Source organism: Salarias fasciatus, chromosome 19, assembly GCF_902148845.1.
Source record: "Salarias fasciatus chromosome 19, fSalaFa1.1, whole genome shotgun sequence".
Taxonomy (NCBI): Eukaryota; Metazoa; Chordata; class Actinopteri; order Blenniiformes; family Blenniidae; genus Salarias; species Salarias fasciatus.
This window is the reverse complement of record NC_043763.1, coordinates 17,268,296-17,282,715: the sequence shown is the minus strand read 5'-3', so window position 1 is coordinate 17,282,715 and position 14,420 is coordinate 17,268,296. Positions and strand designations below refer to the sequence as shown.

Here is a 14,420-nt window from a genome sequence, read left to right as displayed (position 1 = left end):
GAACTCACTTCACCTGACAGATTTCTGACTGGCACATAACCCTGCACTATCATCATGCTGAGCACTCACGCCGCAAAAAAAGGCCATTTCTACATTTGGCCCTCAGCTGAGCCGGCGGTGAATTCAGCGAAACCATATGTATATTATTCAGCCGGCGAAATCATTTCAAGGTTATCAAGAAGACAGTGACAGCCCTTATCTAGCGTTTCATTTCCTCCCTATTATGGAGAATGGCGGGGAGCAGGTCCCACACGGCAGAGCTGTTCTCCTAACGCCGCTCCGGAGGTGCCGTAACATCGCTTCCCATCTGGCGTGCGCCGCCGCCTCTCTCCTCCGAGCGGCATCTGTGTCTGTGCGAGGAGAGAGAGCCGCCGTAAAGACACTTTTGTAAAGAATGGCTGGAAAGAGGTGAGAGCGGTAAAAAAAAAAAAAAAAAGAGAAGAAAAAAGCATAAGAAGTGGAGCCGGCGGAGGTAGCAAAGCAAAGCCTGTTGAGTTGGAGCGCAGACGTTGGGGAAATCAGACAAGCTCAGAGCCTGTTTGCGTAGCGGGGGCCTCTGTGTGCATGTGTGCATTTATATTTGCCGTACACTTACCAGCACAATTCCACCCAAACAAAGCGCAAAATAAAAACCCCCAAACAAACACAGACAGCCCCCCGTTCCCCCGCGCACTCGCCATAATGGAAAGGTAGACACTCGCCGCGACGTCTCAGACTTAATGTCACCGGTGGTCTCTGGCTGCCGAAAAGCCACAAACAGAAAGACAGTGGCTCTTACCGCTTCATCCCCAACCACTCCCAATCATTTCATCCAAGTTAAAATCAATTTTTAAAACATTCTGGGTTATAGCATCCCCACACACAGGGCTGCACTACAATCCAACACTACAGAGGACGGGGGTTTCCACTCCGTCCCCAAACAGCATCCAGCTCACCCTGGATGTTAGAAACACACGAAGCTCCTCAGCAACACAACGGGAGCTGACGTGACCAATGGAGAATGGTAGCAACAGGTATATGTGGTTACAAGAAGAAACGTGTGGCAAAATACATGTAAATCAGTCAACTTTTTGGACCAAAGACTGTGTTTTGCATCTAACCAATCAAACTCCACATTACGCTTGAACTCCACTGATTTAGAATTCATCCATTCACTTCATTCTTCATTCCTACTCTTTTCAGTGATGTCCACTAGAGGGTGCAAAAGAAAAGAATCTCGGGATTTTCAACTTTTGTAACTTAATACATACAGTACTTGTATATTGTTTTCTACAAAGATCTGGCAATGAACTCGGTTCGCTGGACATTCAGTTCATTTTTTCCCCACAATTTTCCCGAAGGTTAGCCAGATGTTTTTTTCTGCAGAAATCAGTATTTTCTTTTTAATTAGTGAGATAGATTTGGACACGTATTTATATAAAAAGCCTTGTATATTAGCTGTACTCATTAAGAAAGGTCTTTAGATTTAGATTTAGGTGGTTATTTGGTCAATCGCGTATTTGGATCACATTAAAGGAAAAACCACCTGAGAAGGTGGAGGTCTGTCATATTACTGTATGTAACAGCTTTTTTCTTTTTTTGTTTCTTTAAAAAGAGAAATCTACATAAAGGATCTAAAATGTCAATCTGTGCCATTTCTATAATAATGTGGAAATATTGAAACAGAAACACAAAAGATCGTCTCACTTTCAAAGATATGGGTATAAAGGTCAAGGATGAAGCCAAAATGAAAGTTCAATTAAAGTAAATCATTTGTGAATACATTTTACTGGAATTTATATCATGTGTCAGATTAATGTTGAGGTATGAGTTCATGGGAAAAATGTCACCTGCGATATTTTTGAGATTGAATTGCTTTAAATTGTGCTACTCAGTGCAGTCTCTTTATCCAGGATGAATTAACTCCATTTCCATATTAAATCCTGCTCAGGTCTCGCGCTGGAGCCGCCGCATTGTGACTGATCTCATCTCCGCTGAGCCGCAGAGACTCTATACGCATGTTATATTTCAGATTTACATTAAATGTGCGTACATATATATTCCATCATCGAGTGAAGACGGTGAGGTCTGGATAAGAGTTTTCGCAGAGGTTCAAACCGCCCGCATGCAGTCCTGAGCTGCAGATATGTTGTGGGATGAGAACGGCGGCGCGACAATGAATCACCGGGGAGCTGAAGTGACAAGGCAAGGCCGCGTTACGGTGCAACGCAAGACTGTAATCCATTAGTTATTGTGTCCGTGTTGCCGAGGCATTCACAAATTTACTGTCTCATCAGAGAAGTAGGTATTTACAGGGCAGTGGCCGCGTCTGGTGCCAGGAATGAGTTGTGAGTGGAAGTGGATGGAGGAGGCGGAGGGGGGGTGGACAGGGGGAGGGCCGAGAGGGAGGGAGGCTGCCGACGAGCCGGGAGCCAAAGAGAAATCAGCACAATTTGCTTAATAAAATTAGGGACGGTGGAAGAGCACAAAGCCGGCCGGCGGTCGGAGGGAGGACAGCATCCGAGCCGCGGCTCGCTCACGCAACATCTCCATCGGGACTCCTGACCACACACACACACACACACACACACACACACACAGACACACAGAAACAAACAAACACGCGCACCTGGCCGGACAGCAGAGGTGTCACCCCCCCGCACACCTTTCAGACTGACGGCGGCGGGTGGGCTCACTGGGTGGGCCATGCAGCACCAGACAAAGGAAGAAAGCGACCCTTCCAAAGTGGAAGGGTCAAACCAAGAAGTTCCCGCTGCAGCTTCGGGCGACTCTCCTTCCTCCTCCTCCTCCTCCTCTGAGAGTCAGGGGTGCCAGGCCGAGCAGGCCCTCGCCACCCATCAGACCCCCGACCCCCGCGGCGGCTGCGGCCGCCTCTGTCAGCCGTGGTGTCTGCTCCTGGCGCTCACTCTGCTCCTGCTCTCTCTCCTCGGCAGCTGGGCGGTGGTCCACCTCACCCTGGGCACCCACAGGGGGTCACCTTTCAAGATCCTGGGCAGCTACGATCAGAGGGTCCCGCAGGACGACACGGCCACCATCGAGCCCCACTTCACCACCAACTGCACCATGGGTAAGTCGTGAAAATGAAGCCGCCGCTCGTTAGCGTTTGAATCTGGAATAAGTGCAAGGCGTTGGGTTTTTTACATTATTCTGCTGTTTTAATTCATCCATTTCAGAGCCAGTGTTACTGGATTTTCTTTGGACTTTTAAAAGTTGAAGTCTTTGGAGGTTTAGTGACTGAAACATAATGTGAACTGTTTAATGCAGTAATTCACTGTGCAGTGAACAAGAAGGTCTTAAAGATCCTTATAACGAGAGCATCAATAGGTACTGTCTGGTTTTACGTTTTTTCTCTTATTCATCATGTTAGTTTCTTTGAAATAAAAAAAGGAGGACAGTTATTCACATTTGAACATGAATAGATTTTCCCCTAATATGCAGATGCATTGACGGTGATATAAAAAATATTGCGCTTCTCTGCAGTAATGAATTATGTTGGGATCTATTGTTTGCTTTTATTTACACTGATTACCTTGATAAGTGTTTTCACTTAAAAATGAGAATACTTGCTTTTGGAGCAAGTTTATTTTGATAAAACATAATCCATTTTTTAGTGATAGAAAGAGTGTACACACTATCTGTGACTTTATAACTGAATGCTCATTACTTTTAAAGAGGTTTTCAAGCAATTGGATGATGCAAAACAGAATCGTTGTTTATTTCTTTATTTACTCTAATATCGACAAATCTGATTTCATGGTCGTTTTATGACCAGATAAACTTAAATAGCGATGCATACAGTGATGTGATTTATCTGTACTGTAATCTGTTTTTTTATTATCATTTTCATTGCATTTATTGAGTTGTTTGTTTCGGCATAAGGCAGTACGCAAACAATTGCATCCAGCTCAGAGAAACTAATCTCGTCTTTTGTTGTGAGAAGACGTCAGAGTAAAATAAGGAAACACTGGCAGGAATACGGAGAACGTGCAAACTTCACAAAGACAGGTTTCTGGTTGGAATGAAGCCAGTTATATCCTCTGTGAAGTTACATGTTGCAGGATTAACTTGTAGACAAATCTCTCCTCTCCACAGAAGTCCAGATATTAGATGATGATTTCTTAGGATCTTTGTTTTCTGTGAGGACTTAATGCATTTCACATGTCCCACAAAGTGGCTGAGTTCCCAAAGCAGCCCTCACACGTCAGACTGGAATTTACGCGGCCGCTCTCTGTGATTTCTTTTTAACTTCATTACATCCGCATTTCGGAACGAGATGCGTAAACCAGTCGAGACTGAAATAATATCCCCCTCTGTCAGCCTGGAAAGCTCCTGAAAATTGAATTAATGCGACTGATTCAATTTCCTCTGAACTCGACGCAGAAGTGCAGCGGCCGCTTGCTCAAACATCTCGTGCGCGCCTCGCCGAGGATCCGCAGATACGATCCTCGCTCGGGCTTCATGGGACCAAGTGTCGTCGAACATGAAATATCTTCCATGCATTTTACTATCAAAAGCAGTTCTTTACCGAGCAAAGCTGGATCTGTGCAGAGAGCCTTCCGAATGCCCTGAAGCAGAAATACTGAAGCACAGAATGACAAACAGTTCAATTATCTGCTCATCACACTGATAACACGTCTTAACTCTGCAATTAAAAGACCTGATAATGATTTACTTTGGCGCCTTTTGTTCGGCGTCTGTGTATATTCTGATTTGTCCAGGTAGGAGGCGTCACAAAGCAATCAAATCTCTTTTTCATTTGAAACATTTGGATTGTCGCTTTGTGCTTTCCAACACGCATCCTCGCTGAATATGTCGTCTCTTTCCTTTCTTTTTCATTGTAAATAGTTGAATTAGATCAGGTGGTTCACTGTGGCTGCATGTAAAGACCACACTGAATGGGAAATGACATATAAAACATTATTTTAGCGATGCAATTTCAATTAAAAGTTTCATCAGAATGAGCTCAAATGGTTGAAAACAGTTTGTAGAAGTTTAATATAAATATGAAATGTTAATTGAATTTGTCAAAAATTGGTTGAAACAATTCAAATAAGGTTTAAAACAAAACAAAGAAATAATTAAGGCTGGAATGTGTCATAATGTTATATGTAACATCCAATCTGGAAAGGAAAAGAGACAAAAACAACTTGTACTGTGCTTTGTGTAAGACTTGTCTCATGTACCACCTTCAGTCTGTCATTTAATGAATAAGTTTGTCTTTACATTGACCAAGAACAAATTCTAGTTAAGTTCTTTTTTTTTTCCCCATATAATAATTTCAAGCCACATTTTCAAGCCGCGTTTTTCCTTATTATTTACCAGGTTGATAAAATCAGAATGTAAAAATACAAGTTTCATTTATTGAAATTAAAATGGAACACTCAGAATCATTTTGGCCGTTTTTTTTTTTTTTTCTTTTAACAGAATTAAATGATTTGAACAGATAAGAAATTACATGAATGATGCAGGGTTGAATTTTAATCGTAGCACATAACTAACTTTTCTTCTTTCGCTTTAATCATGTTTGAAGCAACATTAACTCAGGAGAAAAATGTAACTTCGTTTGTTTTTTCCCCATTTGTTTGTCAGACCGTGCCACTGAGCGCCGCGATGGTCTGAGAGCATTTTGTTGTGTTTGTATGCTAATATCTCAACCCCTCTGAGCAAATTGCATGTTGTGTTGGTTATTTAGTGGAAAAAACTAGTCAGTGAAATCCTCACAGAAACAAACACACACAGAGAAATCCTGAAGAATAGAAAATTGAGCTTTGCAGCATGAAGAGATGATTGGTACTGTTAGGACTTAGTAACTAATGCTTTGGCAGCTTGCAGTCTCGGTCCACACGAATTCTGATCTATTCATCGTTTTTATTTGTTTCAGTGGCGCTCACAGTCGGAATGCATTGTGCTCTTGAATTTAGGAATATTTCAAGGTGTTTTGACATCAGCCAATGCGGTGGTGACTAAAACGGTCACTCTGAGACCATTCTGAGGAAGGGGTCCAATAAGTACATATCGTGATATTCTGTCCACAATGCTTTATTCAGTATGGGAGGCTTCAATCGCTCCATGCAAAAGTGCAGCTAAAAAGTGTGGGTGAAGACGATCCGAGTCTTCGGTTCGACCCAAATGCAACCAGAAATCTCATACATGCACAAGGCGAGCAGAGAAAAGTCATCCAAGCCCTGACTCGGACTGGTGAGGCGGGAGTTCTTACCACCAGAGCAACATTTAAATAAAACGAACAACTAAATAATGAATGAAAGTCAATCACTTGACTTGCGAGCGCTTGCTCCCAGCCATGTGGCCTTCAGTTGTTCTCAGCTGCCCTGACACCCATCCAGAGATTTTGGACGGAGGACTTGGACAGCAGTCTGACAGATGGGCCTTCATTGTGCTCGGAGTTCGTTCTGTCGCACTGGAAGGCATTCAGGAGAACTCTGCCTTGTAGTTTCTACTAAACAACGCAGAGCATTTAAAAAAGACAGAGATCATTCCCAGAGGTGTCTTCCTTGAATTCAGAAGAGACGTTCACAGTCAAGCAGATTTAATCTCCTCTACTTTCATCCTTTGTGCTCGGAAACGACTTTCATGCCGGGTCGGCGTTTTCCTCGGGTTGAACGAGGAGCACTGCTCTGCGGGACGGCCCTGACCGGGAGACTGGTTTGGAAACTGGTGAAGCTCGGACTTCTGATCAGGCTGCAGCAGTTGGAAGAAGCGGAAGCGCAACAAACAAACAGAAATCAGCAACACCCAGCTCTACTTTATCTGGATTTGGTTGTCTGATATGCAAATATGCATGCAGGTGTGGAGGAGTGGGGAACAAAGATGAACTGATAATGAAAACAAAGAAAAGTCAACTTTACCTTTTAAAACAAAAGCACCGAGCTCTTCTCTGTAACCGTAAATTAATCTGTCATTGTTAATATTCTTGTTAGCTGTTTGCTGGTGAAACTGAGCCCCTGCATGCTGGATTCACCTCAAGAGTTTAGTGGACACAATAGTTTTAAAGAGTCTGTGTCTCCTTCCAGAGGGCAGCAGTGAAAATATTAGATACCCATGGTAGGCGGGGTTGTTTAATATACAGCTGGGCTTTTTTTTAATGTTCGTAGTTGGTCAGTGTAAATGTCCCTGAGGAAGAGGCCAGTTTATGAAGTGCTCTGATACTCACTGCAGGTCGCTCCTTTTCCCTGCTTTAATATCCTCCATATTCAAAACTGTTTGCAGAACTCCAATTTTGTCCTTCATTGATTTAAACATTATTTTTTAAACTAATAATAATATCCAAAAGAGGAAGTAGAAGCTAAAATAATTGAAATATGAGAAAGTCCCATCTTTGCTGCTGTATTATGTCCCAGCCAGCACTGTGTCAAAGTGAGGATAATGCAGTCAGTGTCAGGGCTAACGCAGAGAGTTATCCACAATAGTAATATTTCTGATCGACCCACCCTTTCCACTTCCTGATGTTATTATTAACCTTTTTTTTTTTGTATGCATGATGGTTGGATTGTCGGGTATTTTCTGCAGATTTTTGGGGGCCGGACATGTGGTCATGTGAACACTTTATGCACAGACGTGGGACTTCCCCACGTTGGGACTTTCCTGCACTGACAGCATAAACATGCAGCCAGTAAATTTTGATGTACATGACATCAATTATACCACAAATAATAAAACATTTGTAAAAAGGTTCAACTGCGGGAATTTTAGTGTATGGAAGTGCTCAAGGAGGGAGGACAACTGAAATCATGACATTTATTTGAGGTTCCCATCTCACCAAGTGCTGATAGTTGAGGTGACAAAGGTTTTGCAAGAAGACATTTTACTGTTGACGCACTGACAGCATAAATCCATAAAAAAGTTTTTTTTAATTTCTTTTGCAGCTTATACTTTAGCAACCTTTCTATTGAACTAAATCTAAAAAGAATGGGTTTTGTTTGCGTAAACTTCAACTTCCTTTGTTTGTGTGAAGCACTTTTTTTATAGGGGGAATAGAGAAAAAGTCAAACACCTCCTGTAATTGTCTTCGAAGCCAACAAAGAAACACTTTTATTATACAAGTGGAGCAAGAGAAACTGAAATCCTACCCTGCCTGTTGCCATACGAGCGACTTCTGTGTAATTCTTCCTGTTGTTTCTGCTGAGACGGAGCAGAGCGGCACCTAGGACCAGGTTGAACAGTGTCTAATTGTTCGGTGTTCCTGGTTTGCTGTTTTCCTCTCAGCTGTGCCCAGTTGGGAGACACGCCGTTCTCCCATCAGGCTGCACCTGGTTCCCACAGCACAACACCCACCGCACACATCCCACTCCCAAAACTAAGCCCTAATCCGTCTCGGCACACACTCGGCGCGGCCCCAGCACATTTCGCACCGCGCTGAACCTCCCTGACTTTCCCCTCTAGCACCTGTCACCAACCTGGGCTCGAATTACCTTTCCTCCCAGCTCGGAACATGAAGCCAAGGCGCTCGCGCTCGCTTTCTGACGAATAACACTCGTTTGCTTTAGTCATTCTGGTCTCATGTGCTCCCAGTGTGTTAATTACTGCTATTAATGACCTGTATTGTAAGGCTTTGGGGCGTGAATAACACAAAGACTGATCCAAACTTGGATTGGAATAATTGTATTTAATGCTGTCCCAAAGGTTTGAAGTTCTAATTAATCCAAACATGAGACTGTGGGCGCCAAATGTTCAGTCTGCCATTCTGTTGTTTTTGTTGAATAACAGTTTCCCTGACATTTGGGATAGTTTTGATAAGAAAGCGCGTTTCACTGGGAGGACTCTCTGAGAGAAATACATGCTAATGATCAGTTGTAAATTCAAGATCTTGTGTTGTATCAATCAAACCAAAGTGCCTGGTGATTTGAGGAGACATCAGGGTAACGTGACCAGCTTTTTCCAGCAAAATAACGTTTAATTTGTTTCAAATGAGGCAGTGTGTTTGTGGAAATCATCAGGAAAATCAGCAAAGAAAATGGTGCATTGAGAATAAATGGTTTTGTGGCACAACTTGACCCAGGCCAGAAAGAGGGGGAGTGGGGTGGGCTTCACGGGGGCATTGATAAATGTGGATGCACAGAGTGATGGAGGAGTACAATTCCTTGCGTATAAAAGCATCGTTTTTGCAAATTTTCTTCACAAAGGTGGCTGTAGAAACTTTTGCTCCTAACTTCCAGCTTTTCTTATTTTCCTCAAGCCACCTTTTTCTCATCAGACTTGGATCAACTCATGATTGCTACCTGTCACCCTCCACGGCCAGGAGGTGCTTGACTAATCCTGCTGGTGACACAATACTCCATCACACACAATGTTACCGATGCCGACGTGAGGACACAGAAATAAGGAGTGATGTGGGTTTATTAAAGTTCAGGGTGCATAAAAAATGAGACATTTGATTATTTTCAAAGGGAAGAAAATGCCAAAGCTCACAATGAATACAATTCTGGAACATAGATTGAACCGGACTCGATCTAGTTGAGTCATGTAAGTCAGTGAGTGATAGCATCTATTCATCTTATATATCGCTCTTTCCAAAGCAGGTGGAGGGCGTGTTGCACAGGTCGTCAGTGATAGCATCTTATAAGATATTGGCTTTAACCGAGACAGTAAAACCAGAAAGATATGATAAATCCACACATACTGATGAGGGATTGTGTCGTTTCAGTGATGAGTTCTAAAAATAGAGAGAAATCTACTGAAATCACAGAAATCGCTCTTGTGACTGAGCTGAAGATGTGGCTGTTTCACCATTTGACATCCCTTGAAACTCCAAAAAGTGTACAACACACACCTCAATCATTAAGAAATGCTCATCAATATAACATGATATGCAATTCAAATTTAATGAAGTCTTACTTAGTTGTTGCTTCATTAATAAAACAGGATTAAAGGAATTTCTTCTCGTGTCGATGCCACATCGCCGACGAACGAATTCCTTCCTACCTGCTGTCACCTGATTCAAACTGACTTAAATCCTTGTGATTCAGTCCTAATTAACTCTCCCTAATATCCCTTCAATCTGGAGCTGAATTTTGACAATGTCCATTTTCTCCCTCCGAGTTGTTTTCCTGAGCAGTAAGCAGGCGATTCCTCTTGCCGGCGAAGTGCGGAGAGATATAGTCAATACAGGATAAATAAATGGAGGGCTGCCTGACTCCTCTCTCCATACCCTTCTGCTTTAATTAACTCATCAGTCACTGGACCAACAAGCAATCCAATTTGCTGCCCTTAAAGTGACTTGTGTGTTTATATGCCCATCTCCGGAGCTCAACCCTCCGACAAGACGTTAGAATCCTACCTTCTGCCAGGATTTTGCTGACGGCGGTGGCATAATGGCACGGCGAGCGCAATTATTCAAGCTCTGCAAACATGTCAGCGGCACTCTTTACAGTTTCTCATTCTGGGAGTAAACAGACACTGCTGTGATGACAGACAAGCTCATTACCAGATTGTGTCAATAGCAGGTTTGACTTTGCCTCCATCGCCGTGCGGCGTGGCGGCAGAAAGGTCACGCCTTTCCTAATACTTAGAACTGTGTTTGCCCACAGCGGAGAGCAAACCGCGTGTTTGTGCTCATGAATAACCGCACCAGTTGACACAATTTATTTTTTCAATTGGACGAGTAGGTGAGAAAAGGCAGGCCCCCGTGGGAATGTGAACCGGTGACCTTCCCTTCCCCTGGCCCATTTCCCTAACCGCCACGCCGTGCCGCTTCAGGCCCTTAATGGAGCGTCACAGCCAGTCTATACTTGGCGATTAGGTACATAGCGGCTGTAGGGTGTCCCCGAGCCCATCAATCAAAATCCGCCTTGTGGAGGCAATGAGGGAAATGGGTTTGGAGAGAGCCAGTGGAGTGGACAGAGTGTGAGACAAGTGAATGGATGGGCGGCGGCGTTTTGTACGGGAAAGAGGCCGGTCGCTGCGTCGCACGACTTCTTCATCCAGCAGGTTTGATTGAGACTTTGTCTGTGATTCTGCTTGACTACAAGAGAATAGCAACTCGGTTCACATAGACGTTGTAAACACATTAATCGAATCTTCATATATGCACTTTGATTTCATTTATATTAGCATTTCAGAACTAATATAGGGATTAAGTTTGCATTTACTATTACATTCCAAATATTATAAAGTTTCAAAACAGGATGATGTACAGAGTGTAAATAAAAATAGGATGCAACATCAGCAATGCTCATAAACTCGTATTTTATTCCCAACTGAACACAACCAACATGTTGGATGTTTAATGTGAGACGTTTCTCCATTTCATGGGAAATAAAACCCCATTTGGAAATTTATGGCACTTATCTTTAAAAAAAAAAAAAAAAAAAAAAAAAAAAAAAAAAGAATGAAAAGAAAATGTAAGGCTATAGTGAGGTTTCTTTTTCACTTTGTTATGGCAACAGTATAAACATTTCAATTCCGATTTATTGGTATAATATGGGCCTAACAGCTTTTTATAGGGAACCAATGTAGAGAAACAAATGTCGGAGGAATATGATCTCTTTCATATTGAATCAACTGGAGACTTTTTACACAATCATTTGGACACAAAGAAAACCGGGACGCACAACAGTCTGGTCTAAAGATAATGGATGCATGCATTACTGAGTTTAACATCACTCTGAGCCAATATGTTCCTGATTTTAGTGACACTGTGCATGTAAAACAAGGCAGTCCTGCAGGCTGGTTTAGTGTGGGAGTCAGAGGACAGGCAAGCCAGTTGTCCAAGTTTTGCTGAACATTATGATTATTATTGTAAATAAACTTTCCATTTATGCAATTTCAGTTTAAGAGCTGCCTCCTAATTTGAACTGAATACTGTGTCTCATTTAATTGTGGGCATGTGCACAAATCATTACATCTTTAATGTTTAAAAAATACGTCAGGCTTCTGTGCATCTTTCATTTCCAAGTAGCAATGAAGCCACGACTTATACAATTACAGAACTGTGACCTGCTAATGATGCTAAATGTTTCTTCTACAGGTTAATTTTAATGCGGGATCTAATGTCTTCTCTGAAAGTCACAGCAATCTAAAAGAAGTTGTTGAGATATTCCATGTGCACTAAGAAATGTTAATTTCCTGAGAACGAGGAAAAGTCAGGGTTTCACCAAAGATGTCAGTGTTTATCCTCTGCGCACATGAATGTTTGTGCAAAATCTCAAGGCTGCTCATCATTTTTGAATTATATATTGAAGCCATAAACCAAGCTGTGGATCAGTTGATGGCCCCTCATTGCCACGCTGTTAGCACAGTTAAAAACACCCACAAACCAGGTCCCACATGCAAACTTGAATAACCTTATTTAGTTTGATGTCTGCTTTGTACAAGTGCTATTGGTAAAGTAGAAAAATAATTCAAAAATTATATATATATATATATATATATATATGTGTGTGTGTGTGTGTGTGTGTGTTAGGGATATAACACTGTATATAACACAGTGATATAACACTGTATCTTGGAAACCTCTGCTGTGCTCGTGACTTTGCTGCATTGCTGTAGGCATTTCCCCAGGCTAGGAGGTCTCATGGTCAAAAAAAAAACTCCACTGGGGTCTACGCTGACTGCACCTTGGATATTTGGCTTTCATTCGTCAGTTCATAGCCCTTTTTCCTCACACTGGCTATAGATGTGATCCGACGGTCTCTGGGTCAGGTCACTGCCAGAGCTGGATGGTCTCCACACCAACATGTCCAGACTCCTTCAACACTCTGCAGGCTTAATATTTACGAGCGGTTTCATCCAGAGTTGGAGCTGGAGTTTATCCACTGTAAGCCAAATGCCACCTGATGTTGAGGTTTTACAAATCTGTTTATTATGCACCTTAAAATCCTTCAGGAGCCAGGCCCACACACACACACGGAAACCTTTGAATCCAGGTCCATGTGTGGTGCTTCCTGCCCCACTCCGGCTGTGTTTCTCTCACAAATTGCTATAATCCCTTTTCATTCAGTCTTTGTTTTGGTTCCATTACCTTGAATGTGTCTTTTTTGCCTGAGGCGCAGGCTTTAAAGAACCGAACAGTACACAAAATTGTGATCGCTAACGCAGCAAAGAAATCCCCGTCTCAGAAGTACATGGAGATCAGTGTGTTAAAAATGAGTCACTCTTTAATTTCTGGCCAAAGCCTTTAGGGTCCTTGAGGCCAATGTTTCTGACATATTCACTTAAAGGTAATTATATGAAGCCATTTTCTACATTTTTGTTGTTCGTATTAAAATTGTGGAAGAGACTGAGGTCCCTTTAAGAAAAGAAAAACTGACCGTGGTTACACTTTTTTTGGACTCCTGGCAAATGCACACAGAGCAAAGAGACAAAGTCCATCAATTAGCAGAGAGATGGGCAGCCAACAAGTTGCCAAGGCGAGGCCTTATCTGGCAGTATTGAGCTTCATCACATTCTAACTCTAATCTCTTGCCTTAGGCCTTTCCTCGAGCATCGTCCCCCCTCAATAAAAACTGTGTCTGTTGCAGGCACCTTTCCAAGGCAATCTACACAGGCAGTTTCATTTTAAGATATTGAGCAAGTGTTAAATGGGCCAGGGCACCAAGTGAAGTATTCCCAGCTTGCGTATGCCAAATGGAACAGATGTCTAAATCAACCCTAACCTGGCGTGGATGGAGAAAATTTCTGCATGTTATGGACTTAAAGCATCATCGAAGAAAAGTCACTCGTTAAGATGCAGCGACCTTAAATCTCATTTCGCTCTGCGGAGAATGCCGGCCTGAAGCACTTAATCTGCCCATTGAGCCACTTCTATCCATTTAATGCCAAACAGCACACTCTGCATTATAATTACAGTGTAGCTACAGTACGGTGTTAATACATGCAAATATTTAGGTGCTGTTAATGAGATCTGTCAGGGGGACATTTCATTGAACCTGCTGAGAGAAGGGGGTGAATGACTTTAACTGCCTTGGAGTTTGTGCAAAGAAAATGAAAATGGAAGAAAGAAAAAAGGTGTTTTTATAAAGGTGAACATTCATTTTAACGTCATTAACTGAAACTAGTATTTCTCAGTCCAAGACCAGGAACCCATTACTCCAGTGTCTCCTTTTTCAACACACTGTCTTCAAATGATTAAACCTTGAGCCTTGAGCAGAGGTGGGCGACGGCCCAGAGATCTGAATCGGTTGTCTACTAATAGTGAGACCGGGTCCAAGGTTAATGGAAACTAGATGGACCAATCAAACACTGGCTCGAGAAAGAGCTTTCTTTTCTCAAAACGTGTGATCACTGATGAGGGGGAGGTGCTAAACTTAAAGCAGCTGGCCTCTGGTTTGGTATATACAGCTTTTAACTCCACACTTGACTCAAACCCCAATCTGTTGGGGTGTTTTTTGTTTTTCTTTTACCATGCCCAGTTATGGAGTATGTAATAAGAAAAAAAAAAAAAAAAAAAAAACGTGACAAAGATC

At 42.4% G+C, this 14,420-nt stretch overlaps 1 protein-coding gene across 2 annotated transcripts in view; it reads left to right on the top strand.

The window, feature by feature from the left end:
- alk (ALK receptor tyrosine kinase) overlaps positions 1–14,420 on the top strand; it is a 410,695-nt gene that overhangs the window by 309,502 nt on the left and 86,773 nt on the right. For both annotated transcript variants that reach the window (XM_030117063.1, XM_030117062.1), the window contains exon 5: positions 2,934–3,067. In XM_030117063.1, the coding sequence (XP_029972923.1) occupies positions 2,934–3,067 (134 nt within the window). The remainder of the gene's footprint in view (positions 1–2,933; positions 3,068–14,420) is intronic.